The sequence below is a fragment of the Chinchilla lanigera genome, unplaced genomic scaffold, assembly GCF_000276665.1.
Source record: "Chinchilla lanigera isolate Chin_1 unplaced genomic scaffold, ChiLan1.0 scaffold00069, whole genome shotgun sequence".
NCBI classification, from domain to species: Eukaryota; Metazoa; Chordata; class Mammalia; order Rodentia; family Chinchillidae; genus Chinchilla; species Chinchilla lanigera.
Genome location: NW_004955470.1, coordinates 1,135,689 through 1,163,526, shown reverse-complemented (window position 1 = coordinate 1,163,526; position 27,838 = coordinate 1,135,689). Strand labels below are relative to the sequence as shown.

Genomic DNA, 27,838 nt, shown 5'->3' with positions numbered 1-27,838 from the left:
AGAGAGAGAGAGAGAGAGAGAGATTTCATCATGTGGATCCATTTCCCTATGGACCATGTTCCATGCCAGGAGCCAGAGATACAATGGTCCTCACTGTGACCTTCGCAGGGAGGCACAGAGATTACCGAGAGGATCACATACCTTAAGGGGAGGATGGTTGACTGGTCAGTGGAGCAAGGCAGGGAAGGGCATATCACGCACAGAGGACAAGTCTATGGTGAGGCCCTAGGCAGGAGGAAGAGGTGAATTTGAGGAACTAAAAGAAAGCCTGTGTGGTTGGACTTCAGAGAACAAGGTGGGGGAGGGCTGCCTAACAAGCTGAGTCTGGAGCCAGGTTGCGCACTCATCTGGACACTGAAAGGTCTTTAGGCTTTATCTGGGACCATGAGAAATTACTCAAGGCTTTAGTCACCAGAATTGTGAAACTCATCCCATCTTCTTCAGCCTCAGATGCATGGCTCTAGCCTCCTAGACCTACACCGACAGTAAGCAGGGTGCCCTTGGCTCCTGCCTGTCTTAGCTCCAATGGAGGAATTCACCCAACCTCTTAGTCTTTCCCTAGCACCCAGGGGCCCAGCTACTGAACCTGGCTCATGATCTAGACTTCCGTTTTCACAGTAGACTTCTTTCTGCAAATGGACTTTGCTGGGACTGTCTCAAGCCAAGAGAGGGGTTGTAACAGCATTAAACCTCAGTATCATCTTGCTGCTCTTTCCTGGTGCCTCTCTTCTTCCTATGTCTTGTTTCTACCCACTGTTCTGTCCATCTTGCTTCCCTTTCTCCATGTAGTATTCTGCTTGGAGATAGGTTAACATTGCAGGGAGAGGCAGTGACTTTCATTGTGTTTGAGGCTCTTCGGCATTCTTTAGAAGCCCCACCCCTGCCCCATGGCCAAGAGTCACCAGCCACCTAGAATCTTCAGATGTCAGTTCTTCCTACTTCTGAGATACTTGGCTCAACACTTCTCAGATGCTCTGAGCACCCTAGGTCAGGCCACTGACCCCTTCAGGGTTTTACAGCCTTTGAGGAGTGGTGGCAGCCCTGGAAACAAAGGTTCTGGGGTGGGCCAGGGACTGGGAACCTTGGTCATAAAGTTACCTCGGTCACCAGTAGGTACATAAAAGGTCTTTCCTTCCTGGACATGCCTGGACATACAGGTCTCTTTAGCAATTCCTGGACATGCCTGGACATACAGGACAAAAGGTCTTTTCTTCCTGGACAAATTCAGGGCCACCAGGGAACCCTCAGTTGTATATCTATCACATTGCATTTTACAGCGCTGACTGAGGCCTAGTTTATTCTGTCATAACTCATCCAATTCTAGGCTGGACTCTAGCTTCCCAGGAAAGAAGTAAACCCATAGCCTGTGATGATTATGGCTAATGCAGTCACCTTGGTATCCTCAGAAGATGTGTTCCAGGAGCCCCTGTGAATATCAAAATCCATGGATGCTCAAGTTTCATATATAAAATATTTGCATGTAACCTGTGCATACCCTCCTGTATACTGTAAACCATCACTAGATTACTTATAATACCTAACGTAATGCGAGCACCATGTAAATAGTTGTTGTTATTTAGGGGTGAATAATTTTAAAATTCTGGGGCTGGGGATTTAGCTCAGTGGCAAAAGCGCCTGCCTGGCATGCGCAAGGTCGTGAGTTCGGTTCCCAGTACCTGAGAAAAACCAAAAAAAAAAAAAAAAAAAAAAAAAAATTTAAAATTCTGTTTGTGCTCAGCACAGAGGCAATTTCTGAGAAACATTTTCACTCCACAGTTGGTGAATGTGCAGATGTAGACCCTGTGGATGCAGAGGGCCACTGTGTACAAAGCTGCTTGCAGTTGTTCATAGTCTTCCCAAGCCCTCTCTAAGGTGGCAACAGTAGGACCTTTATTTTACAGTTTGTCAAGATCTACAAGGTTCTTAAGTCTGAGATCTGAACCTCCTTGGGAGACAAAGCCTACCTCCCTGCATGGCCTTCTATTATCATAACAGATACACCCACAGCCCGGGCAAGACAGGCCACTAGCAGCTTCTGAGGCTGCACTCAAACCCACTGTTTAGATTTGCAAAATTGGCATTTCCAAAATGTCCAAGGTTACAAACTCAGTTCCTGATTCTTTTTAGCAAACGGACATTTTTCTCCAAAGCTACTTCAAAACGTCTCTCAGCCAAGGCATTGAGACTTTGGTATACACATGCCTCATTTAACGACTGAATTCCATTTCTGCGACTAGATCGTTAAATGAATCGGTTGCTAAGTGAGTAACTGTATGTAGTATGTACATTACAATATTTAAAACAAGGAAAGGGTCAAAGGAAACTCCAACTTGGTGACTCCGCTTTTATTTGCATAACTTACTCTCCGTACTGTAATGTATAACAGAACATAAAGCTACACAGTACAACCGGCAAAAATTACAGTACTGCATAAACAAGGTGTACTGTGCAAAAAAAGGTAGTGGGGGTCTACAAACAAGATGTAGAGAACTACAAAAAAGATGGCTTGTAAGTCTGAACAGTGGATCATATGTCTGAAGAGCCGTTAAATAGGTCACAAAACAAAGAATACCTGTATTGAAGCCAAGCTAAAGGGAACACAAAGTGAGAGCCCCATGGAAAGTCCCTGTGGTCAGGATCAGCCTGGCCACCTGTCTTGGATCCCCTGTACCTCCCATCCCCATCTCAGAGCCTGTGGGTCAAAGGAAGAGCACCTGGGGATGAGTCTAAGCCTAAGTACAGAGCTCAGGGAAAGTAAAGGCGCCTACCAGATCACTGCTGAGAAGTGTACGCATTATGACCCTCACTCTGTGTGTGAGTGTGGCCTGCCTTCCCGCATCAGAAGACACAGACTTGCAGGGGCCAGAATCAGAGGTAGCACTAGGCTGGCCTACTCCTTACCCTCTTTTTCACCTGAATATTAAGGTACCACGCAGAGCAAGGCCCTGCTTAAACGCACAACATGTGAAGCATTTTATACACTGCACACCGCTCATTCTATCAGCCAGCCCCTAGTCTAAGTAGGGCAGGGTGTGTCAGGCCCATTTTTCTGCTATCAGATTGAAGCCTGAAGGACGGAGTAATGTGCTCAGCCTTGTGCAGCTGGGAACCAGTCTCAGGGGCTTGCTACGGTTCCCAAAATGTCAGCCTGATGGTTGGAAGCACACAGCAATTGTCTGCTCCCTGAGGGCAGAGTGCAGAGTGCAGAGTGCAGAGTGCGGAGGTATGGGACTACAGTAGTTGGTTCTGAATGCCAAAGAGGAGGAGAATATCAGGAGCTGCCAGAGAAAGTGGAGAGAGAATATCTGGTCTCCTGGAGAAAGTTACAACAGTGGCCAGGTGTGGAGCCCAAGTATAAATGAAAGAGGGGACAATGCCTTGCTGTTCCGAAAATCATGCTGCCGTCATGCAGGCTTCCACTCGGGTGCTCAAACAAATCTGAGGATCGCCAGCCTGGGACCTTTGCACTGCTGTTCCTTCTACCTGGAATTCTCTTCCTTTTCTTGTTTCAGCACTCAAATGCCACCTTCTCAGAGAGGCCTTTCCTGGCTACTTTTGCGAAAACATCCACCATCACTAGATCCTTCTCAAAAGTATATCAGGCTTTTGATTTCCTCTATAGCACTTGCCACCATGAGAAGGTAGTTGATTTAGTTTGCTTCTTTTCTACTTCCCTCCATTAGAATACTGGGGACCTTGTCTGGTTTGTTCCCAAAGGCTGTAGAGGGCCCTGTACATAGGATTCAGCAGATACACAGTTTTTGATGAACACGTGTATGCATACGTGAACCGGTGGCAGTCAGTTTTGGATGAGCACAAAGTTCAGCCCTATAGACCCAGCTCAGTTCCCTGCATGTGATCTCTTCTTTTACAAAGATAAGAAAGAACCAGTTTGGCTTCTTAAGCCTGAGTCACTGTTCCAGAAGTTAGGCTTAGCTCCAGTCAGGCATCAGCCTGCTCATCTTGGGGCTGGCCAATCTGTGTGGGTGTGTGGGAGGAACCAGGCTCCACCTCTTTGCTCTGCGCAGGTAGTGGGGAGGAGGGGCAGCCCCACCCTGAGAGGCTGGTTACACCTACTGCCAGTTCACTCCTTTATATGGAGCAGCTCAGCCTGGAGCTGGAAGGTGGAGGACTTTGGAAGGCCTGGTGTCCTATCCGAACTTCCCCATGGCATCAGGTAAGCTCTCTTCTGTCCTCTTTCTAATCCATCTGAAAAGCAGGGGAGGAGATGTCTATTGCTTGTGCTTACTCAATGCTTTCAAAATCATGACAAGCAGGGAGCTGTCAAGAGCATGGAGCTCTAGCCCCTGAGAGGCCATGTAGATGCTGGGGAGAGCAGGCTGCCTGCTGTGAGAATAGTCATGGAGCCCTTGCAGTGTGTTGGTCAGTTTTCACTGTTGAGAGAAACACAGAGAACTCAGAGAAGCCTCTGTAAAATTAGGGAAAGAACAGCATGAGCTTAATGAGCAATATTGACAGAATCCAGCATTCATCCAGGAGTAATACGGAAGGGTAGGGATTACAGAGAATTGAATGGTTGGAACTAGGCAGTTCCAGGCGGTACCTGTCACCTGAGAACACAGTTCCACATGCCCAGCACCTTCCATTTTTCAAGGAAAGGCACATGCTTTAATTCTAGCACTCTGGCAGACTGAGGAAGTAGGATCATAAGTTCAAGCTCAGCCTGGGCAACTTAGTGAGATATTGTCTCAAAGTAAAAAATTAAAAGTAGTCTGGGAATATAGCTCAATGTGAAGGCCCTGGGTTCAACCCCCAATACTGAAAAAAAAAAAAAAAAAAACCAACAAAAAAAACCCAGATATTCTAATTTAATTGCATGAGCTATTCTGATTAAATAAAACCATAAAACAAGCAAATAAAATAATCTATGAATTATTGCTTTGTGAGCTCTGGTTAGGATATGTGTGGAACAAAGAAAAGATCCTAGGATTGTTGAGCTGAATACCAGGTTTCTAATTTGAATTTGGCCCCTGCTGAGCAGGCCTTTTCTCATTTCTGTATATTACTTTCCTTTCTGTGAAGAGGAAACTGGCCAATTCTGGGGGTTTCATGGACCTATGAATCTCTAATTCTTCCATAGTATTTACCACAGCTAAGCACTCTGCTGAGCTCTGGATTAATCACAATTAATCCTCACAGCATTCATATGAGGAAGGACTCATATGTTCAGACAAGGAAATAGAGAAGGATGAAGTAATTTACCAAACAAATGGCCAGAATAAAGGGAGAGACCAGAGTTGACTGCAGACAAATGTGTCTCCAAACTAGTACACCCTGCTACAGTGGCATAGGGTGAGATCATAGAGAATTGCTTTGTAAACCACAGGCAGCAATTCCAAGGGCAGAAATCCTCCCCTTCCCCCGAGTGGGTGTTGAGAACTCTAGTGGGTGGTATTAAAATGGTAGCCTAAAGTCTTATGTATTTTTCTAATGTAAAGTAGGAAGCTGAAACCACTGCCAGAACCAGGAAGTGATCTATTGTGAGGAAATACCTTATTTAAAAATGACCCTTTCCAAAATATTTTGCACTAGCACACTTTGGCACTAAATATCTGTGTGAGAGCTTGAGTAAACTGAATTCAGGAACCCAGCGAATGCCATGGTCCCCAAGAAAAGGCAACACATTCTCTGCCTAAGCCCAGAAGTACAGAAGTTGCCCACTGCTGCCAAGTAGAGAGCAGAGCTCCAAGAAGGGAGAAGTTTGAGAGGTGCGTAGTTTGATCTTAGACCTGGGACAGTGAGGGCAGAGAAGCAAGGTTGAGAACAGGACCACTCGGCACTGTTTTCCCCTCCAGATCTCTGCATTCTCTCTGCACAGTGGATCCCACCTCTTTCCTTGCAGCTGGTTCGTCTGAAGAGGAAGGAGGAGAAGACGGAGGAACCTTTTTAGGAACCTTGCTTGAAAAATAGCTTTAAGCTGCTAGATGTTGACAATATCTTGACTATGCAGCTAGAGGCTTCACTGGACAGTAACTTGACCAGAATGAGTCAATGAATCATGTTCTAATGTGATTCATTAATATTGTATCTGCTATGGTCTCTTCCTGGCTCAGAAAGATTTTTGAATCTCTCTGTCTCTGTCTCTCTCTTTCTCTGTGTCTCTCTCTCTCTGTCTAAATGGATTCTATCTGCTAATAAAAACAGGCTAAATTGCCAAAGTGCAATGACTAACAGTTCAATGTGTTTGCAATTTATGGCACCAACGACCAGGAGTGCTGGTAGCTTTAAGGGTTTATAATCTAGAGTGATCAGTTATCCTGGCTTTTCAGGGACTGAAAAGTTTCCTAAGACTTAGAACTTCTAGTAATAAAACAAAAAATGTTCTGAGAAAACCTGGGCAACTGGTCACCTTAGTACAAAACCAGATGAAGAGCTTTCCTTATAACCTATGAGTATATAAGGATTTGGAATCATTCTTTCCTTACTACCAAAACAAAAAAAAAACTCTACATTTTCAAGCATTTTTGAGCTAAATAATTGCTCTGTGAGATATAGGTTCAAACCAAAAGGAACACCGGCGAAACAGAGATAATTGTTGCTTGAGTTTGCCATGGAGTGAAGCAGAGAGGGAGAAGTTGGCTGCCTCTTTGGCAGGACTGTAGTGTGGGAAGGAATAATAAAACTAGATTCAAATCCTGACTATGCCAGGGTCTGGGTCAAGTGGTCCATATTTCTGAGGCTTGAGTTGTTTTTCTGAAAAGTGATTGTGAGAATATTCCCATCAGGAAAGTGGGTTGTTAGTCCACCTTGCACAGCTAGCATAAGGACTAGAGATCTGTATGAACTAGTACAAGACAGTTGGAGATGTAGCTCAGTGTAGAATGCAAGCTTAGCATATGTGCGGACCTGGTTCAATCTCCAGCACCAGCAAAAAATATAATAACACAGCCGTCCTCTTCCCCAGAGCTCCTGTCTACCTCCTTTTTCTCTTGCAGAGAAGCTGGCTTATAAAGATAACCAGAAAACCCAAAAAAGCAAGGGCAAATGTACTTCCGCACACCCAAGAAAATTAGACAAAAGATGACTAACCCATATCAAATTCATAAACTGTGAGAGCAAAAACCATCTTAGAGGACTCTAAATCTCAGAAAAGGACTCAGGATTTACTGTTTGGATCTTGGAGGGGAGTGAGCTTTTTACCAAACAATAATTATTAATGATTGGTTTATACACCAACCCCTGAATGCCCTTCAGCAGCCAGGAAAAACAGATGTGGTCATCCTGATGTCAGTAAGCCCTGTAGCTTGCGGGGTAGAGATACCCAGAAAAATAATTGCCTCCAGGCCTGACCTGTGACCATGGGGTGGTTACAATGAACTGTTAGATGCAGTCAAATTAACCAGGCTACCTGGCAGGACTGGGTAGGTGGAGACTGATGAAAAGAAGATATCAGATTATTCTATGTTGTGGGAGTTATTTGACTTTTTTCTCTTTTTTGTACTATTACATTTATTTATAACTTGGAAAGAACAACTAGAGTCTTTGTACCATTTTCTTTCCAAAGTTTAGACAATACTACCTGTGTTCCAGTGGTGTGTGCTGTAACACAGAGGCATTTGAGTGTTGGCTGAAGACTATGAGATGAAGCCATTACAACTCATGGCACACAACTGTCTGCCCAAAGCCATAGGCTTACATCTTACAGAGAGTGCTTGGGCAATGCAAAAACAACTTCAGGAGGCACAGGGGAAAATGTTTAGATCCAGATTCATTAAGGTTTCCTGACAAATTGAATTTTTCTGTAGGGATTATTTTCTCCAAGGAGGATGAGACCTGTAAGGAGAACTATCAGAGCTCAAAGGAAGGATGTTGGACTTGCACTATGAAGGGATGATTTCACTCTAGGAAGAACTAAGAGCAGCCACATCTCCCTGTCTCTGCTGGGTGCTAGAGCCAGGAAGTTCTAATTGTACACAACTCTTATGAACTCCCCATTCACTGACATTATGTTATTGGCTTGAAACCACCCGTGGTAGGATTATCTACATCTCCAAAATTGGTAAATGCTACATTTCCACACTTCTTTGGTGATCCGTTTGTTAAACCTTTACCAGCATGTTGCTCTTTTGCCTTTGGAATTGATCACTCCAATTCAAGCCTAATCTATAAAACAAATCTGACAGCACCTTCTGATTCCATTTTCTTTAAGATACATTTCCAGCTTCTTGGGGTGGCATTAAAGGCTGTCCTTTCTCTGTATCCCACCCAACTTTTCAATCACTTCTGTCTCTGTTCTCCAATGGTCCTCAAACTCTAGCCATTCTGAATAATAAGACTTTTTTAAAAAGATGACATCAGGCTCTATCATAGTTTTTTTATTCTTATTAAGTTTATTGATACAATTTAGATATACATAATTATCACCTTTATCATAGGGAACTTGCACCTGTACATGATGTATCCTGATTCCTTGTTTCTCCTAATCCCCTCCCCTCATAGGTTTTTTTTTTTAAGGACCAGTTCTCCTGTTGCGAGTGACTAGAAATGCCAGACAAAGTGAATTTCTAAAAGATCTTTTTGGCACTATCATGGAATGGCCAAGGCTTGAGGACCTGCAGGGGCCCAGGGAGGTGGAGCCCAGCATTGGACCCTTGTACTCTGTAGTGTTTTTGCAAGTTTCAAAAGGTTGCAGCCAGGATGGGTGTTTAGCTCAGGGGTAGAGTGCAAATTGTGCATGGGTTCAATCTCTAACACCATCGCCCCAAAGAAGTTTGTAGCTGAGCTTGTGAAGGCTCATGGGTCTTGGTTGGTAGGAAGGGGATAAAGTTTGTACTTTATGTTCAGCTAACGAAGAGCAGCCTTGATAAACTTCACCCAGTTTGGATTGGAACCTGGAGGGTTAGGAGTTGATCCGAGAGGGAGAAGCCCTCTCCAGTACTGAAGCCTACCTCTGAATCATCTCAAGACCTGTTTTCATAAAGTTCACTTAGAGTTGCTGTGCTCCTGGCCCATCTGCCCAGAAGAAACAAAATAACTTGTCTCTGAGTAAAGATAACATCACTCAGGACTCTGAATCATCTCTCAGTTTTTGATAAACAGTGTTTAGTGGGCTATAAAAATTAATAGGCATGTTGCACTAGTCAGCTTTGTGTTACTATAGTGAAATAGCTGTGATAATTAGCTCAAAGAGAGGAAAGGTTTATGTTGCTCATGGTTTTGAAAGTTCTAGTACAAGATTGGGCCTCTGGTGGGTGTACCACATCACACCTACAGAGGAGGTATCATGAAACCCACTCACTTCATCAAGCAGGAATCAAAGAACAAGAAGCAGGAAGAGAAAGGTTCCAGGCTCCTACAATCCCCTCTGAAGGCACACCTCCACTGACCTGAGAATCTCCAGTAGGCTTCACCTCTAAAGGTTTCACCACCTCCCACTGTGCCACCCTGGGAACAAAGCCACTGACACATCAGCCTTTGGGGAACACTTATCCAAGCCATAGCTTCTTATGTGCAAGACAGCCTGTGCATTTAAGAAAAAAAGGCAACAGATGGGAACCCAGTGAGAATTCAAATAATGAAATTACCAAGAGCAGACTTTAAAAGACCCGTGCATAATATGTTAAAGATTTAGAAGACATGGTTCAAAATTTTGGAAGAGAATAATGAAAAAGGAGCAAAATGTAAATCCTAGAACTGAAAAATATAATCAGTTGAAATTGAGAAATAGTTAAAACTTATTGAACACTTCCCCCCATATGGCCAGTGTCATGGTTAACACTTTACAGGCATCAACATAGGGTACCTGTGAAGTTGGTTTCTAGTTTTTACTGTGAAGAGGACTCAAGACCCCTCTGTCCAGGTGTGGTAAAACTCTCCTTAATATTTTTTGGTCTCTCCACAGCTGTGTGATAACCACTCCTAAGATATGGACAGGTTGGTTCTGTTTCTTTGCCTTAACAGAGCCCCTTTCTGCAGATCTTAGTAATTTATGTTGTCAATAGTGTCTGGGTACAATTTGTAGAAGGCATACATAGTTGTGGTGGCCAGAAGCTTGGAGGAAGTCCCCAGGTATTGACTGGGAAGGCAGACTCCGTCATTAAGCTTCATTCAGGAAGCACAGTTGGGGGCTGAGTACTCAGAACCGGGAATAAGTTTAGTCAGAGATGTCTTGTGGGCAGAACTCACAGGCACACCAACTGTCTTGGTGTGATAAGACGGAACCAAGAGTGGAATTGTAGCCAGAACTGTGAGGAGAGGCAAAGAGCTCCCCTTCTTCCTTTTTGCTGCCCCTCCTTTAGGTCTGGAACTAGAAAGGAGGTGGGTGAGTACGTAGGAAAAGGTGCATGGGTCAATACACAGAGGAAGGAAGGTGGGCCAGTATGCACAGCTGGGAGGCTGGGAGGACAAGGGCAGGGTTGTAGAGGTTGGGGCAGTGTGAGTCATCTTTCCCACTTGGGGTAAAGAAGCATGTGCCATTGTTACTGTTTGAGTACTTCCCATGTGCCACGTGACTATATCACGGGCAGGGCCTCATTTAATCCTTACAGCAACCCACAATGTGACTTTTGCTATTAACCTCATCTAACAGATAATGAAACTGAGACCCAGACAGGCTCCACACATTGTCTGAGACAGCTTAGCCCATAAATGACACAGGAAGATGCAGCCCAGGTCTAAGCCAGAGACTTCCTCCTCACAGACCCAGAAAGAACATTCTGGAAGCTTAGGGGTGGGAATCCATGGGAAAGAGCACAGACGTGAGAAAGTCCAGGAGCCCAGGCTACTGTTCTGCAGGAGAAATCTCTTTATCTTTTAATATGAGCTGGGAACAGAGAAATATTAACCCAAGGGCTGCAGTGTGGGTGCAGCCATTGCTTGGGATGCTTTCAGAGGCTGGGGGCCAGGATGCAGCCCCAACTTCTCATACTTGGAAACCACTTCTTCAATTTTTCAAGACACTTTTTGAGAGAATGCTGGCTTTTAAATCCAGGAAGGGGTTAGAGGTAGCATAAGAAAGATGAACAGGAGAGGACTGTCAGTGTTGGGGCTAGTGGGCTCAGGTGTGAGGGTGGTGCTAATCCCCTGGTGACAAATAACTGATCTAGGAGGTTTAAACTTTAACTCAACAAATTCTGGAAGTGGCAAATAACTAAACAGGTTATAGACATCACTTCCTTCAGCCACCACTTTTGAAAACAGTTTAAACTAATAAATGAACAAACAGAACACCCCCACCCGATACCCCTATGGCCCCTCAAGGGTGGCAGTTATTTCTCTACCATGTTTCAAAGAGGCTGAGTGACTCAGGGACATGTATGTGCCATTTGGCTTGTCAGAGGGTGAGATTTGCAGCAATGTTTGCCCTGAAAGAGGAGCTCTTTAAAGATTTAGGAGACTCATATTTTCCTTCCTTGGCTGAAAATTTAACCCTCATTTGAACATAGACTCTAATTTGTTGATTCAAAATAAGTCAAATGCATCAAGATGAGCTGTGTTGAGCTAAAACAACCTGCAACTAGGGGTCAGAAGACCTGGATGGCTCAGCATACATTTGGCATTAACAAGCTCTGTGACAGGGCACGGGCAGACGCCTTCCCTCACTGGGCCTCTTTCAAACAATGATAGGGTGAAATAAGACACAGTCTAGTTCTAAAATGCTAAAATCCACACTTCTGCAATGGCAATCTCATCATGTAGATCGTGCAAAAAACTCTCCTTAAGCTTTTATATATTCAGAAAATAGAAGCATGCTTAGCTTTTCCCCAGCATGTCTAGAATACTGTAAGGAAAGAAGGTCACGTTTGATAGTGCTCACTATGTGCCAATAATTTCCTTTGCCTTCCCCTTCCTTTCTTCCTTCTTTCTTTTTCTCCTCCTACTCTAAGGAGCACATGATCATTTTCATGCGCTGAGATTAAGAAGACAGAGGCTCAAATAAATGAAGTGACTTCCTTGAGGTCACAGGATGCTAAATGGCAAGTGTCAGAGATGAAATTTGGATCCATTCCTGCCCAAGTGCTGAGTTCACTCCATTTCTGTGAGACCATGACTCTATAGACGGGATAGTGGAAAGAGAGTTGGCTCAATACCCTCCTCAGAGCAAGGGTCAGCAGATTTAAGGGAAAACCTGGCCTGACCAGTGTTTTGTACCTCAAGTTGTGCCAGAGAGCACTGAGCTTTCTGATCCACAGACTCTCTGGCTGCTCTCACACGACGCAGCTGAGCTGAGTAATCATGCCAGGGACTGGATGGATCACAGTGCCTAGAATGTTTACTCTTTGATCCTGTACACAATGTTCGGCAATTTCCAGTCCAGAGTCCAGCAGGTTTTCCCTCATTCAAAGAACACAAAGTGACGTGAAACTGGCTTTTGTGTTGGATGCCCCGTCACTTGGCTTTGGGGAGAATGGGAGATGTTTCTGCTCAAATCTGCTTTCTATAAAGTTGACAAACCGTCTCAGACTACCTGTCAAGTAGATCAGGGAATTTGGTTTTCACTGTGCTCTTCTTCCCAAGAAGTCATTGAAGGGGAAATAGAATCTCGATTTTGGGGAAATTGCACAGGGGAAAAAGGGAGGGGATTAGTTACAACACCCCATTGCGACATTCAGCGGCGCTGAAAGTGACAACAGCAAGGGTTTCTCATTTTGGAAATGTGAGGGTATTTCCGCTTCAGGAAAGGATGGCAGCAGCTCGGCTTGGTGAGTGACTACTTTCTTTATAAGCAGCAGCTCTGGGCCCGAAATGGCAGTCTCCACTGCCTTGCTACGGCCACAAGATGGAAATCTGCAAAGGCCCCTACAGTCTCCTATTCTTTCTCCTCTTCCTGTTCCATTCAGAGGCAGCCAGCCGCCCCTTTGGGAGAAGACCCTACAAGATGCAATCCTTTAGGTAAGGTTGTCTCTGTCTCGAGAATGTGGGGTTGATGGGCCAGAGACAAAGACACCTCCCAGCCATTTGGGGCTACTGGCTCCAGAGGGCCTGAAAACTGGGTTTGGCCTGGAAAGCAGTGTCTATTATTCAAAATCAGCCTACCACGGGCACGGTCTTTAGGGCTTGCATTTCGAAAGACCTTAGATGTGAAACCAGGGCCACCACCGGCAGGCTCACTTTCCCAGAGACCCAGGCAGCTGAGTGAGACACGTGTCAGGGAGCAGTGCAGGCATTAAGGCCTGGCAGGGATGGGAGTACCAGGCAGGGCACAGCCCAGAACCCTGACTAACTGCTCTCACTCACCTGAGGACCCGGTTTCCCCATCTGTGACACAGGGCTCTTGGTGACTCCCTGTGTACCTTACAGGGTTGTTGAGAAGATGAAGAGCTCAGATAATATGATCACTGTGTCCTATGAACTGTAGTGTGCCTGAAAAGAATGATCATTTTAAAACTTGGGTCTGGGCCCTGGGAAGTGTCATCTCTGTAGTAAAACTGTCAGGCTGTGATGTTGATAATCATGAGCGTGCTGTCAGGGCATGCCCTCTGCCATGCCATCCCTCTCAGAATGAAGTCATCCTGATGACTTCTTCTGCGACCCCCATCCCCATGTGTTTTGGGACCCAGACTGCAGTTCAGGACTCGGAGTGTATGAGTGTGTACATGCCTCCCAAGCAAGTCCCTCCTTTCCCAGACTCAGGAGCTATCTGCTTTGGGAGGCTACCTGTACCTCCTCTGGTCAACCAGGAGTCCTGAGAGATGTCCCTGGAGATCTCTAGCAGGGATGCTGAATCCCTTTAGACTGAGACTCCTCTGGAAACTAAGCCTAATCACAAATGGTCGATTGCTCATACATGCAGTGCACTGCATTTGCCCAGTTATCCCTCCCTGAGCTCATTGGCTGCTCAAAGCCTCCTGATGAGGCAGGTATTGTTAGCTACACTTCAGAGGTGAGGAGCTGAGGCTCAGGTTCAATGTCATGCTGCCCAGAGCCCTGGTTACTGCATCTCATGGCTGCCAAGTCTGCTGTCAGCCTGGCTCTCAGCCCAAGGGTCCCTTACAAAGAAGAGAGGACTGGGAGGCACCACCAGGTCATTGGGTGAACTAGAGCAGAAGCGAATGTGCTCCCAGGGGCAACTATCCCAGAGGTTGGAGGATATGTTTTAGCAACAGACTCTCCCAGTCCAAGGCTCAGAGTGAGTTAGGTGCAAGTTGTTCTGTCCCTTGAATTTCCATGCTGTGGTAGCCCCTAGTCTCAGGTGACTATTTAAATCTACATTTAAAAGAAAATACAAAGAATGTAAAAGTTCCAATCCTCAGTGGCACCATCCACAATTCAGGAGCTGAATAATAACATGGAGTTGGTGGCTACTACATTGGACAAGGCTAATACGGGATATTTCTGCAGCCCACAAGGTTCTATGGACTGGTGATGCTCCAGGGCAGTAGTGGCGAACCTATGGCATGTGTGCCACAGCGGGCAGTTTGTATCATTGAAAGCTCTAAAAGGTTCGCCATCACTGCTCTAGAGCATGCTTTGCTGAAATGGGAGGTGCCTGGGCTGGACGTCTGAGTTGTAGGAGCAAGGCAGGGGCACGGGTGGAAAGGAGTCCTCATCATCTCTGAGAGTAGAGCTTGTCTCTGAACTAGTGTCCGCCTGAGTCTTTGCCTCTGTGCTGTGGGTGTGCTAGATGCCTCACCCTTGGCTGAGCTGGTTGCAGATGGGGGGAGCTCTGGGGGGCATGGGAGTGCTGGGTCCTGTTCAGGCACATAGCAGCTGTCCGCTACACCTCGGTCCCTTTGCTTTTCAGAATCTGGGATATCAACCAGAAGACTTTCTACCTGAGGAATGACCAACTTGTCGCTGGATACCTGCAAATGCCAAATACTAAATTAGAAGGTGAGTGGTTCTCAGGAGAGCCAGTGCTGTGTGGGCATCGGGTCATTGTGCCCCTCGATTCTGCAGCATCTTGATCAACCCTGCAAGTTCCTTAATCCCTGCTGAGTTTGAAGCCCAGGAGACTTGGGAGATGGGAGCACAAGAAGGCTCATATAAATACAGCCTCCAGAGGGCAGGAGAGGTAGAATCTGGGTCAAGGGCTACTGTCTATATGCACAGTGACCCAGGACCACAGCTAGGAAGGGCAGGGACCAGAAGGCAAGATCAACCCTGCCCACACTCCCATAACAATTCGTTTCTCTTTCAAATCCCAGCATCTCCCCAGATGAATGCACTGTATGCAAGGATGGGCAATGCCCTTTATCCATGAGCACCATACAGGGCATGTTGGGTTCACGCTCCAGGCACGCTGGGTGAACTTGGACTTGAACTCTGTTCCTCAGGTCTCCCACTAGTAAGATGATGGCAGATGGAGATGGCAGAATTTGAAATTCAGCACTGGTATTTTTAATGCGTTCCATCCCTGTTTGATGTACAATGGCATAATCTCCACTCCCCACCCTTCCCTTATCCCTTGCTTTCTCTCCCGTCCTTTACTCTGAAAAGGTAGGAGACCTATGTCTCCTGTCAGTCTGGTTATTTTCCAGTGGACCTGCTAAAGCATGGGGAGATTGCATTTTTACTGCCACACAAAGTGTGGAAAAGGTGTTTCCTTCCCTGGAGCCCCACTCATGACCCATCACCACAGCAGGGCACCTGTGACCCAGGCACGGATAGTCTGAGGAGAAAGAGAGGACCGAACTTAGTGGACCAGAATCTAGGAGACTCAGTCCTTTAGGAATAACTAAGTAGTGTGATTAGTTTGATGTTCTGTTTGGTTGCAGGCCAGGAAGATGAGGCCTTGGTGTCATTCTGGCCTTAAGATTTTCACTGGGGAGAGGACAGAAAAAAATAATCAAGGTCTCTTTCCCATCTCTGCCTCCCCTCACCACTCCTTCTTCTGCTCTTCCCAGAAAAGATAGACATGGTGCCCATTGACCCTCACACTGTGTTCTTGGGGATCCACAAGGGGAAGCTGTGCCTGTCCTGTGTCAAGTCTGGTGATGACATCAGGCTCCAGCTGGAGGTAAGCATGTGTTTCAGACAACAAACCTCTCAAAAACTGATGAGCTTCAAATAAAACCGCGTGTTCTCCCAGTCCTATGGGTGGATAGGGGCCAGCAGGGTAGTTCTGTCCTCTGGGGAGGAGCATGCTGGCTTCACTCCACAGCGCTCCTGCTGGCTCTGGATGTCCTAGAAGGCTTTCTCATCCTCCAGCCTCTCCTTCGTGGTCACTTGGCATTCAGCAGTTTTAGCTCAAGCTTCCTTACAGTGACTGTGGCAGCTGGCTTCTATGAAGGCTCTTCCCTAAAGGGCATGCCTCAGTGGGAAAGTGCTTATCAAATTTCTGCTCCTACGGGCCAAAGCCTTTCATGTGACTAAGTCTGTACTTGGTGTGGGAGGGGACTACAAAAAGGTATAAATACTTGCAGAAGGCAGACATCACTGGGAACCACCACTGGGGTCATCTGTCATAGGACCTGAGCCACTGTGGACCACAACCCACTTGGGCCCTCTTGTAGAAAAGCCAACCCCTGGGTGTTTCCTTTTCCAGTCCTTACCCATGTAGCATGGTGAAGCGGCCTCCCATCCAGGCCCCCATTCCTCCCTGATGCTTGCAATAGCAGTGGGTCACCTAGTCCCGAGAATAAGTGACTTTGTCTCAGGGTCTTGTGGGGCAAGGTTGTCACTCAGATGTGAGTGACCATAACCATGGAGCTGTCGATTCCCCCCACCAGTAGATATGGATACCCCTTTGGACAGAAAGTACCTGTTCTGTGAGGGGGGATGGCCAGGATATTGTGTATAACATATTGAATGAGCTTGTGGACTCTATTAGCCTTCTCCACAGCCCCTGTCCTCAGAGGCTCACACCTGACAGCACCAGTCTCACGGGCCTTTGCCTTGGCTAGTGGGGCTGGGAATTTACCAGACTTACTGGCCCATGGTCAGTGTGGCCAGGTTTCCAAAGTCAAGGGGTGACAATGGGACAACCATTTGTATCACTATTGTCCTATGGGATCTGGGATCCATGGTTTCTAGCCAGCTCTCCAGGCCAGCATTTGTCAGCTACTTGGGCCACTCAGAGGGCCACAGCATGGTGGGAGGGGGAGGAGCAGTGCAGAACTTCCCAAGCTCACCCTCACCTGTCCATCTCTTGCCTTCTAGGCAGTTGACATCACTGACCTGAGCAAGAACAAGGAGCAGAACAAGCGCTTCACCTTCATCCGCTCGGAGAGCGGCCTCACCATCAGTTTTCAGTCAGCCGCCTGTCCGGGCTGGTTTCTCTGTACAGTGGTGGAAGCCGACCAGCCTGTCCGCCTCACCAACAACCTGGAGGACTCTGGCATGATCACCAAGTTCTACCTCCAGGAGGACAAGTAGTACTGCCCTGTCCGGCCCTTCCCTACTTCCCAGCCATCAGTGACTCCAAGAACTGCCTCTCCACCTCTGCTCAGGAGGCTCCTGGCTGTCACAGATTCAAGGAGCAACTTTTGCGGGTGGACTTTGGAAGGAAGCCCAAGAGCCCTGCTGGCAGGCCTCTGCCTGCAGCCTCTGACTGACAGCCTCCCTGCTGCCTCTAGAATGGTCCTTCAAAGTGCAAACAGCCCCAGCGCAAAGCCCTTCACCTCTGCCTTTCAGGTGAAATCCAGACTACTGCCCAGTTGGAGTTGCTCCTTCCCCCGCATGCCACAGTGCACCTGCTGGCTCTAGGCGCCTGCTCTCCTCTTCCCCTTCGCCCTTCTTCCTTGCCCCACTATCCATTGCCCAGATCCAGCAGGGTACTAGTTGACCCCACTGAGTGACTCCCACCAGCTGGTGCTGGTCCATGGGGAGGTTTGTTATTGCTTGTTTTGTTGTAGGTGCTGGGGATTGAACCCAGGGCCTCATGCATACTAAGAACACATGCGCTGTACCAGAGATGTGCCCCCAGCTCACAGGGACAGTTTTAAGAATCGGTGGAAATAGAAACAAGTTTATGACAATTTTAAAGCCAGCTTTACTCAGTGTGGAAGGGAATCCTGCATTTGGAGGTTATGTTCTTTCTGAGAGGGGCCGAAGGATTAGAAAGTTCCTCCCGTGTGAAATGATGGCAGAAATGGGGAAGTCGGTGATAGTTTTTCTTTCTTTTTTGGTAATATCTCAAACTGCCAAAATTACAAGTGAGTGGACTACATTGGCCCTCTAGTGTATTTTTACTTTTTGCAACATTTTTCCCAGAACTGGGCCTCTCTGCGGGGGCCCCAAACACCATCTCTACTCCAGATCTCTTTTGCAGCTGCCTACAGTAATTTCCCTCCCGTGGGAAGTTCCCCAACTCTGCACTGTGCAAATGTGGCTCCCCGGTGTCCTTCCCTTGCAGCCAAGGAGGCAAGAACCCATGAACTGAGACTCCGAAGAAAGATGGCTGCGTAGCTGTCTGCCCCCCAGCAGACTGGGAGCTCCCGAGAGCAGAAAGCCTGATTGTGTGTGTTGGCTCCCTCTGGGGCAGAGCGCCTGGCCTGGCCCTTGATAGGTACTCAGTGAATGTGTGTTGTACGTTCTTAGGTAAATAATTTCTTACTCCCTATGACTTTAGCTATGTTTTACAGTAAAATCTTGAAAATGCCTACTTTGTTAGCTGTGTGCTTGGTGGTGACAGGCTCCAGGCAGAAAGCACTGGGGGGTAGGGAAGCCAGAGGTTCTTCTCACTCCAGGGGCCTCTGAAAGTCCATTTCCTCCTTGGTCCTCACTATCCCTGGATAACTTCAGAGCAGATGTCCCTGCCTATAAGGCGTAAGACAGCATTGTCCGTGAAGAGCCCCAGATGGGGACAAACCAAACACCCATCACTGAAGGACTGAGCACATAATTCTGAGCTGCATATAATGCAATGTTCTATGACCAAGAAAATCAATGAACTGCAGCCAGCTGTGCCCAACCAACACACACGATGTTGGGTCACAAGAGTCACCAAAGCTCAGGGCCTTTGCACTAAGTGAAGCAGCAGCTCACAGATCAGTGAGAGGCAAGGCAGCAACACTGGCACTCAGGGGGGTCCTGCAGTCACTGCCTGGTTCCCCTGTTTGGCTTGTGTAAACATGGATGGTTAGTTAGCATCTTGGAGAGTCAGTTTTCTGGCCTCTAAAATGCAGATGATGGCTAATGTAGAGGACTGACTTACCTCCTCTAATCCTGGCAGTAGTCCTCTGTAGTAAGTAGTAACATTAATATTACCACTATTGCTAGTCCTGGAAGAACCAGTGCACAAAGAAATTGGCTTAAATTCTTGTTATTCCAAGTGCGAACTGTGGGTCAGCAGCCTCAGTGCCACTCGTGAGTTAAAATGAGGACTCCCAGGCCTCACATCAGACTACTGGGTTTTGGATCTTCTTAACCTCCTCTCATGGGGTCACAGAGGTGAAAGTTTGAGAAATGTTGCTCTAAAATGTGGCTCTTGCTGTGCATAAGCTGTGGTATTCTTATCAAAGTGTTTCTCATAATTATAATCCCAATTCACATCCCTGCATTCATTAACCATACCTGAAATTACTCCTTACTTCCTTATTTAGACACCAAGAGTGCTGTAAGATATCCCAGTGAGAAATCTTTGGGCCATCACCATCCTACCAAAACATCACCCTAACACACAGGGATTTCCATCAGTTTAATTTTCTATGTGCCCCAAATACCCTGATCAGTGGTTGGCATATACTAGGTATGCAATGGTTACTTGGTGAACCATGAGCTGGCCACTAAAATACAGGTAGGAATTAATGGGTTGATATATTGGTCAGCAATTTGAGGAGAATGGGAACTCAGACCACATACCATCTGAGAGATCAGTAAGAAAAGCAAAGCCCAGGAATTTGGAGACTGGACAAGAAAAAAAGAAATGACCACCAGGTGGCAGTAGCACTCACCAGCTTTACTGGGTAAGGTTCTGAGAGGTCTGCATAGATGTCCCTCATGGCAGGAATCTGTCGAAAAACTAGGACAGAGAGGCAGGAACCTACTCAGAAGAGGAGAATGACAAGGCAATTCCAAGCGGGGAGGGGCCATGGAGGGGATCTTTACATGTCTTGGTGTTTTAATTACTTTTCTCATTGCTGAGGCAAAATATCCAATAACCAACATTAAAGGAGGAAAGGTTTAAAGGTTTCAGTCCATAATCGGCTGGCTCCAAGGCAGGGTGGTACTTGGTAGAGGAGCAACTGTACAAGACAGCAAAAGCAGCGGAAGAGGGAGAGACAGGATTCTTTCTGTCCCTTATATTGTATGCAGGCTAATTGCCCTAGGGCAGGTGTAGCACTTCACCCGTAATCCCAGCATTGGACCATGAATCAATCACAAACTAGATTCAGCCCCCTCTGGAAAGTCTGCTCCCCCGTGACTGCATGAGGCTTTGGGGGAACATCCAGACATAAACTTTAACATTTGGTGATGTTGCTCAGCAGCAAGGTTCAGAGTGGGCTTTATCCTTGGCTTGAAGTCCTGGATAGTTTCTGGGGTATATGTACTGGGTAGTTTTATGGGGCTCTAAATGGCCAAAGACCTGATGATTGTGGCTGTATTTAGAATAGCTGTGTAAACACTGGAGTTTGGTATTGGTTGAGGTTTTGAGCTCATGAATCTGACCTCAGCCTGCAGTGGACAAATCGGCTTCAATAGACAGAGGCTGTCCGTGGCTCATTTATATGACACCAGGCATGGAGCATAGCTCAGAAGAGCCAGGCCTGGGCAGCATGCTGGAGAGGCAGTGCGAGGGTAGCTGGGAGGCAGGGTGGGTCACAGGGGGGCAGGGAGGGGGAACCTGGGCCAGGAGCTGCAAGGATGTGGCCTTGTCTATTACCTCTGGGTCTGACCCAGTGTCACACCAGAAGTCACAGAACCGCCATTCAGAAATTCAAAGTGAATCTCTCTTCAAGGCTCTCCAGTTTCCACAGTCTCATCAGTCTAGTCAGTTTTCCCGCTAACTAGCCAAGTGGTCAAGCAGCCTCCTCTTCCTAAGCCTCAATTTCCCCCTCATCAAAGGAGAGGAGCACACTAGGTCTATGTTCCAGGCAGCCTCACCTGTGAGACTTCTGCAAAACAATGCCGATTCTGAACCTCACCCCCTCTACAGTGAGTCTGATTCATTTGGTCTGTGGGTGGGACAAGGACATCAGCATGCCAGGGCTGAAACCCTCTGGGGCCCCAAGGTTGAGATGTCCCAGCTGTTCTTGGCTGGCAGCATCTGCTAATGCAGGGAAACGAGGTGGCCTTTCACTTCGGGGTGGGCTCCCTACCAAGTCCATGCCGTGTTCCCACTACCAGTTCACCTGGGTTTCAGGGAGACAAATTTCTGCTCTTATTCACATGCTGGTTAATGCTACAAGCTTCTTTTCTTTCTTTTCTTTTCTTTTCTTTCTTTCTTTTTTTCTTTCTTTCTTCTTTCTTTCTTTCTTCCTCACTTACTTGCTCTCTTTCTGTGTAAACTGTGGTACACTATTGGGTTATAATAGTTACAAATCTTGGGGAAACCAAATAATTCTGTGTTTTCTCTTTGTGTAGCTATGAGATCTCTAAGCCACAGCAGCACATTTCAACATGCTTGATATTAAACCCAGCTCACTCACAAAAGTTTGGGGAGCTAGTAAAATGGATTTAGGTGTTCTTAGCTCCAAAGTTTAAATGGAAGGATCAGGAACTTTTTGAAGGAAGTTAGACCTCTGGATCTCAAGCACAGGACAAGAAAAGAAGTTCAAGTAAGGTCCACCAGGGGGCAGCCTTCCACAGGTGTCTGATACTCGGCTCTGGAGAAAACCTTGGGGAGACGAATAGGGCGATTGGTTCAGCTCCTGTTCTGTCTGGGGAAAGTCTAGCTTTTCAAAAACTCTGCACGAAAGAAAACACTGGGCTTTCATTCCACGGAAAGTTTTTTTTTCTCATTCACCAATCCAGCTAATTTGGGATCGTTAATTCATAAAAGTCCATGTGTCTCATAGAGTATACTGGTATGTGCAGTAAAAGTCTATTCTCTAAAGGGTAAGACCTAAGCAGTTCCAAGGGTCTTCTGGATCTGCTTTATAGTCTACTCCCTGTGGTCCTTTTTCTTGCCAAGGACCTCTTACCTGATTGGTTGAACAATATGTGGAGTAATCCCACCCTCTCAACCCCAGGACATAAACCCACTGTGCCATAGCTCAACAAAGGGACCCCTGGGCATGCCTGTGAGCAAGATGTGTACTTTTAATATTGGCAGATGATTGACAGAGCTCACAAAAGATAGACAGGCAGAAACAGTTCCTAGGCATGCAACACAATGAAGAATAGATCTGTCCATGCTCACAACCATGCTCGCATTCTTTCCTCGGGGACAGTTGACAAGATTAAGAACAGAGGAATAACATTAGTGCCTGTGACTTCAAGTCACGCCGCTTTGGTACTGCACCTCCACTCCGAGGGACTCTGTCAAGGGACAGGCATGTCTGTGTGCTAGAGCCAAGGCACCTCTTCCTTAAACATGGTAGAGTTGCACTGATACCTTCTCCTTCTCTCCTTGGCAGCATTTCTTTCTTTTAATATTAAGACGGGGTCTAGGTCTGTAATTCAGGCTGGACTTGAACTTACTATGTAGCCCAGGCTGTCCTTGAACTCATGGGGAGAAATAGGCAGGGGCTGGATGCTCCTGGGCCTGGGAGATAATAGTAAGGACTATAGTCTGTTCTAAGGCATGAATGGGCCTTGGGAACCCTGCAGCCTATGCCTTCACTCCCCTAGGCCCCACTGTGAGCACCTTCTCCTTGTGTGCACCATCTAATTTCTACAAAGTCTCTTCAGATCCAAGACTCTTGGGCAACTGTTGCATTGATGACATTGAGGACCATCCACACCAACTCCATAACCCACTTTCTGCTAACTCCATCAGGGCCAGTGGCCCAGACCCCTGATGTGCACGGCACTGCTGAGGTCTCTCCAGGTAGACATGCTTTCACCTTCTCCTGAGCACCTTCAAGCAGGGACTGAGGGTTTTACTTTCTGAAACTTCCAGAGCACTGGGTCACTGATCTGAAACTAAAACGTGTTGGAATCTTATCCTAATTATATAAATTTCATATCTACTTCCCATTTACTGTTCTCTTTTCTAAGAATACCCTACCACTGAGGCCCCTCTGACTTATTTCCTCCTCTGCAATGAGGTCTCTGCACACACAGCACCTAGCAGAGAAGTTTTTCGGACGAGCATAGTAAAAATAACAGTCTATTCCTAAAAACCACCTGAATCTCCTGTACTCACTGTCTCTCTACCTGCTTTTATTTTTCTTCCTAAAAACTATTCATTTTTAACATATTTGTTTGCTCCTCTATTTTCCTACTGCTTTTTAAGCCTCATGAATGGAAGGATATTTCCTCCATCAGTGCCCAGTTATTTTTTTTTTGGTTTTTGGTTTTTCTCTGGTACCGGGAACCGAACTCACGACCTTGCACTTGCCAGGCAGGTGCTTTGCCGCTGAGCTAAATCCCCAGCCCCAGTGCCCGGTTATTAACCTAACAATCTTCTTGGAGAGCCTCCTATCCTTCAGCTCCATAGAGTCCTGAAGACAATCCATAGAGTCCTCCCCACAGGGCTCAGTCACAAGTGAAAAACAGCCCAAAGGGACAAGTGGTACTAGCGGGACTTTTATATCTTATAGGATTTCCAGTTGCCATCTTTTGTGTGTATGTTTTGGGTGAGTTGGGAAAATAATTCTTTGTCTTTGGGTAGACTATGTGGACCCCTGGGTAGGACCTGGGTGTCTCTGTGTCCACCCAGTGTGCAAAGAAAGCCAGTAAGGCCTAGACCTCCTCTGTGAGAGCCACACAAATCTCAGAGAGGCGGTGGGGTGGAATAAACCAAGAAGAATGGAAAAGGCAGGAAAAAGGGAACAAAGGGTCACAGCAGAGACAGCGTGAGCCGCCATTAAAACTGAGTGTGAGGTGTACTGGCCTACACACCCACCAGCCTGGCCGCCCCACAGGGCAAGACCCATGTCCCACCTTAGTGAGTGTCCCCTGCCCGTCTCTGTTCCTGGGGACCATTCCCCAACTCTCTGTAGCTGCCAGCCCCCAACACCCATATTTCTGTTGCTGTCTTCTGAAGGAGCTCACATCTCTCAACCTCCCCTCCTTTCCCCAAAAGGGGTGTTGGTATATCTTTGGCTCTTCAAACATGAACCAAAGTGCTCTACTAAACACAGGGTCACCTCCTCCAGGAGGGCAGGACCTTAAAGTTATAGTTCTCTTTAATATCAAATTCTTGGGCTGAACTCCCACCCCTTTCAGACTACAGCAAAGCGTGTGTCCTTTCCTACCCCCATTTCTGAGAATCTCCATTAGGGAGACCTGCACTGTAATGAGCAGAGGTGAGATAGAGCTGCTGCCCAGACTGGTCATTTTTTGTGGAGAGGGACAAAAAGGCTCTGGTCTGAGTTAAAAGCACACAGCAACGAGGTCTGGCTTCACCAGTCAGCAGCCGGGTGATTCTGAACAAACTACTTGTGCTCCTAAGTCTCCTTTTATTCATCGGAAAATCAAGATCATAATGCTATACTTTCCAGAGTTGTTGTCATGATCACCTAACATATAAAAGTGCTTTGGGTAAAAGTTCATCGTGAGAACAGTTTTAGCAATGCTAAAGCTAAGTGTCACCAGATGTCTCCAGCCTTTGGGTCACCTGGTCCCGACCCAGCTCACTTTGAAGCCTCTCACTGCCCCCGATCTTCCCCCAGCACCAGTATTTTCAATATCTCTCACTCCCAACCTCCCACTTCTTCTCTCCTCTCCTTATTTATCAATGTCATTGCCAAGGACAGTTTACAGATAATCCCAGGGCCGCTCATTCCCAAGGTGCCCAAGTGGCTTCTGAGGAGAAAGAACACCCATTTCCCAGCCCTCCTACCACTAGGTGGCACTGCTGTCCCCATCGCGCCCTCCAGCCTGCCTCTGTGCCCCTAGGGAAAAGTGACCGTTTGTTTCCATAAAATACAGATTTGGAAAGGAAGCAGGAACAGCAGCGGGCAGAGAATCCATGACTCTGCTGCCTCTGTTCTCACTGTCCGCAGAGCAGCCGTCTCACACCTTCTCTTAGAATGGTTTTTGCTTTGCAGGGCCATAGTCGCAGAACCCCGTTTTTGCCCAGAACAAAGAATCCACCTATCTCACAAATATTCCTAAATGTTCATCTTTCCTAACACCAAATTGCTTGCTGTTTTGAAACGACAGTTTTCCAAGCTGACCATCCACACTTAGTTGGTTTTTGTTTGTTTGTTTTTTGTACCGGAAATCAAACTCAGGACCTTGCCCTTGCCAGGCAGGTGCTTGTGCCACTGAGCTATATCCCCAGCCACACTTAGTTTTTTGGCGTTTTTTTTTTTTTCTTTGTCTTTTTGAGACAGGGTCTCACTATGCAGTTCAGGTTGCCCTTGAGCTCACTTTATAGCCCAGGCTGGTTTTGAACTCGCAACGATCCTCCTGCCTCAGTCTCCTGAGTGCTGGGAATACAGGCGTGCGCCACCACGCCTGGCCACACTTAGTTTTTAAGAAGACTTCCCACTGTCTGAGTTGAGTAGGGAGCCTCACGATGCAGTTTCACCACACAGCAATGACCCTCCGTGTCACTCTTCTCAATCATCTCTCCCTAGTTAGCTCAGGAACAATAGAGTAAAAGCAGTACCTGTGACTTTCCCACCGTTGTTTCAGATGAAGAGTAGCACACTAAAACCAGGTAAGATTTCTATTTTCCTTTCCTTTAACATAAATTCATTTGGCTATCACAACAAAGTCCATATCGCCTACAGCTCACTCAGGGCCTGGTGAAAGAGCTCAAACTCAGCAATCAAAAACCACTGAAGAATTAAAAAAATTTTTTTTTTTATTTTATGGAAAAAAATAAAACAAAATTTCATAATAATATAACTAGAGAATAACAATAGTTAATATACTACATATTGCTATCTTTAAAGTAGTTACACAGAGTACAAGATATGGGCATGAAAAATTCTCCAAATGATATTAGCACAACCACTGAAAAATTTCAAGCTAGAAGGTAAAAGGATTTGATTGACACTTTTTATTGAATTATACTTTATATATAAATAGATGGTAAATGTTCACGTTCTGAGTTTTGACAAATGTGTACATTTGTTTGACCACCACCCCATGAAAATGTAGACATTTTTGTAAACTCTGAAAATTCCTCTATGTGTCTAATCAGTTGCTGCCACCCAAGAGGAGTGGTCTGATTTCTCTCACCAAAGAAAGATTAGTTGTGTCTTGCTTTGAATTTCTTATTAATGGAATCAGGCAGTGTATGTTGTTTTTGTTTTGTTTTTTCCTTTTGGCATAATTTTTTGATTTGTTCTGGATGTGGGAAACCAGCAGATTGTTTCTTTCTGTTGCTGAGTAAGATTCCAATTCATGCACCAGTTTGTCCATGGACTTTGGGTTGTTTCCAGATTTTGTCTATGACAGATAAGGCAGCTGTTCTTCTATACAACTCCTTTTTTCTTTTTTTTGACATCTGTTTTTGGAATGAATGCCTAGAGGTGGAATGTCTAGGTCAAATAAGGTACATGCTTAATTTTAGAAGAAACTGTCAAACTGTTTGCCAAAGTAGCTCCATTGTTTTACGCTCCCGTCAGCAAAATGTGAGAGTTCCGCGTCTTAGTGGGTATTGGTATTTTCAGTGTTTTAAATCTTAGCCATTTCAGTGTAGAGTTAAAAGAAACAACTACAACAAATCTATTTTACATCTCTTAATTCACTGTATTTGTAATAGGACCAGGCAAGCAGTCCAAAGCAAAAATGGTTCAGAATTCCCCATTCTTTCATAGGGAAGGTTATATTTATAGCCAACAAAAAGAAAGTAGCATATAGAAAAAGGAAGTGAGGTACAGAGACATCCAGTTGGTTACAGCTGCATTTGATTTACTTGATTAAGGTCTGACTACAGTAGTTGGCTACCTGTGATTGCTGAGATTCTCTACTTGTTATAAGAGTAGGTAACAATCTATTTACATGTCTGTTTACAATGTATTCACTAGATGCAGATAAACTTTCAGGCAAAACTGAAAATATACAAGAGGTAGTTTTAGCTCAATTAATTTAATATGATGAAGTAGTATCTCATTGTGGTTTGAATTTCCACTAATGTCATTAAGCATGTTTTCTTAGCCATTTATCTTTTGTTTAAACCTTTGGCCATTATTTTAAACCAAGTAGCTTGTCTTTTCTTACTGATTTATAGGAATTTTGTATGTTCTAGATAGGCTTCTTTGATATCTATGTTTTTATAAAATGTTTTTCACTTTTGTGGCTTATTTGTTCATGTTCTTAGCAACATGCCTTTAGTTTTGTGGTAGTGGCTGCCTTGATGTTCTGACTTGCTTCAAAATGTTTACCTGTCATGGTCATTTTGCCTTTGGGAAAACTCCAGAAGTTCCATTTTACCTTCTGTTGAATACAGTGGATGAAGAAACACTGTCATGTTTTTATGAATGTGAGCTTCCACTGGGTGTCATACATGGCAGTAGCAGTCACAGTATCTCTGAGCAACTTTCATGAAACCATCATGAAAGAGGACTTCCAGAACTGCTTGAGAAAGTGGCAAGAATGATGGGAGAAGTGTATTTAAAGTGAGGGGGAGTACTTTGTGGAGAATTAACTCCAACGTATCTTTTATCATAATGAATTTTTAAGATTTAAACATTAACTGTATGTTTTGATCACCTCTTGTATTCTGATGAGCAGAATTTTAAAAATTGTAATGAGTTTCAATTAATCAAATTCCTTTCCTTGGAAATCTTTGCCTTCTGCAAAGCTGCAAAGACTTTCTTCCACTTTTGCCTGTATGTTTCATAGTTTTAGTTGTCATATTTAGGTCTCCAAGCCATTTCTTAGTTAATTTTTATGTATGGTGTGAGGAAAGAATCAAGACTCATTTGTT

The 27,838-nt window shown here is 45.7% G+C and overlaps 1 protein-coding gene across 4 annotated transcripts; it reads left to right on the top strand.

The window, feature by feature from the left end:
• Nucleotides 1-4,113: 4,113 nt before the first annotated feature.
• Nucleotides 4,114-18,505, top strand: Il1rn (interleukin 1 receptor antagonist). Of its 4 annotated transcripts, none has more exons than XM_005400586.2 (5): nucleotides 4,114-4,177; nucleotides 12,801-12,852; nucleotides 14,705-14,793; nucleotides 15,807-15,919; nucleotides 17,062-18,505. In XM_005400586.2, exons 1-5 carry the CDS (start codon nucleotides 4,168-4,170, stop codon nucleotides 17,275-17,277), a joined length of 480 nt encoding a protein of 159 aa, XP_005400643.1. In that variant the 5' UTR covers nucleotides 4,114-4,167; the 3' UTR covers nucleotides 17,278-18,505. The 4 variants fall into 4 exon arrangements, with proteins under 4 accessions (XP_005400643.1, XP_005400641.1, XP_005400642.1 ...); XM_005400584.2 differs by having other exon boundaries at nucleotides 4,163-4,177; nucleotides 12,690-12,852; XM_005400585.2 differs by lacking the exon at nucleotides 4,114-4,177 and adding an exon at nucleotides 12,629-12,662.
• Nucleotides 18,506-27,838: the final 9,333 nt, after the last annotated feature.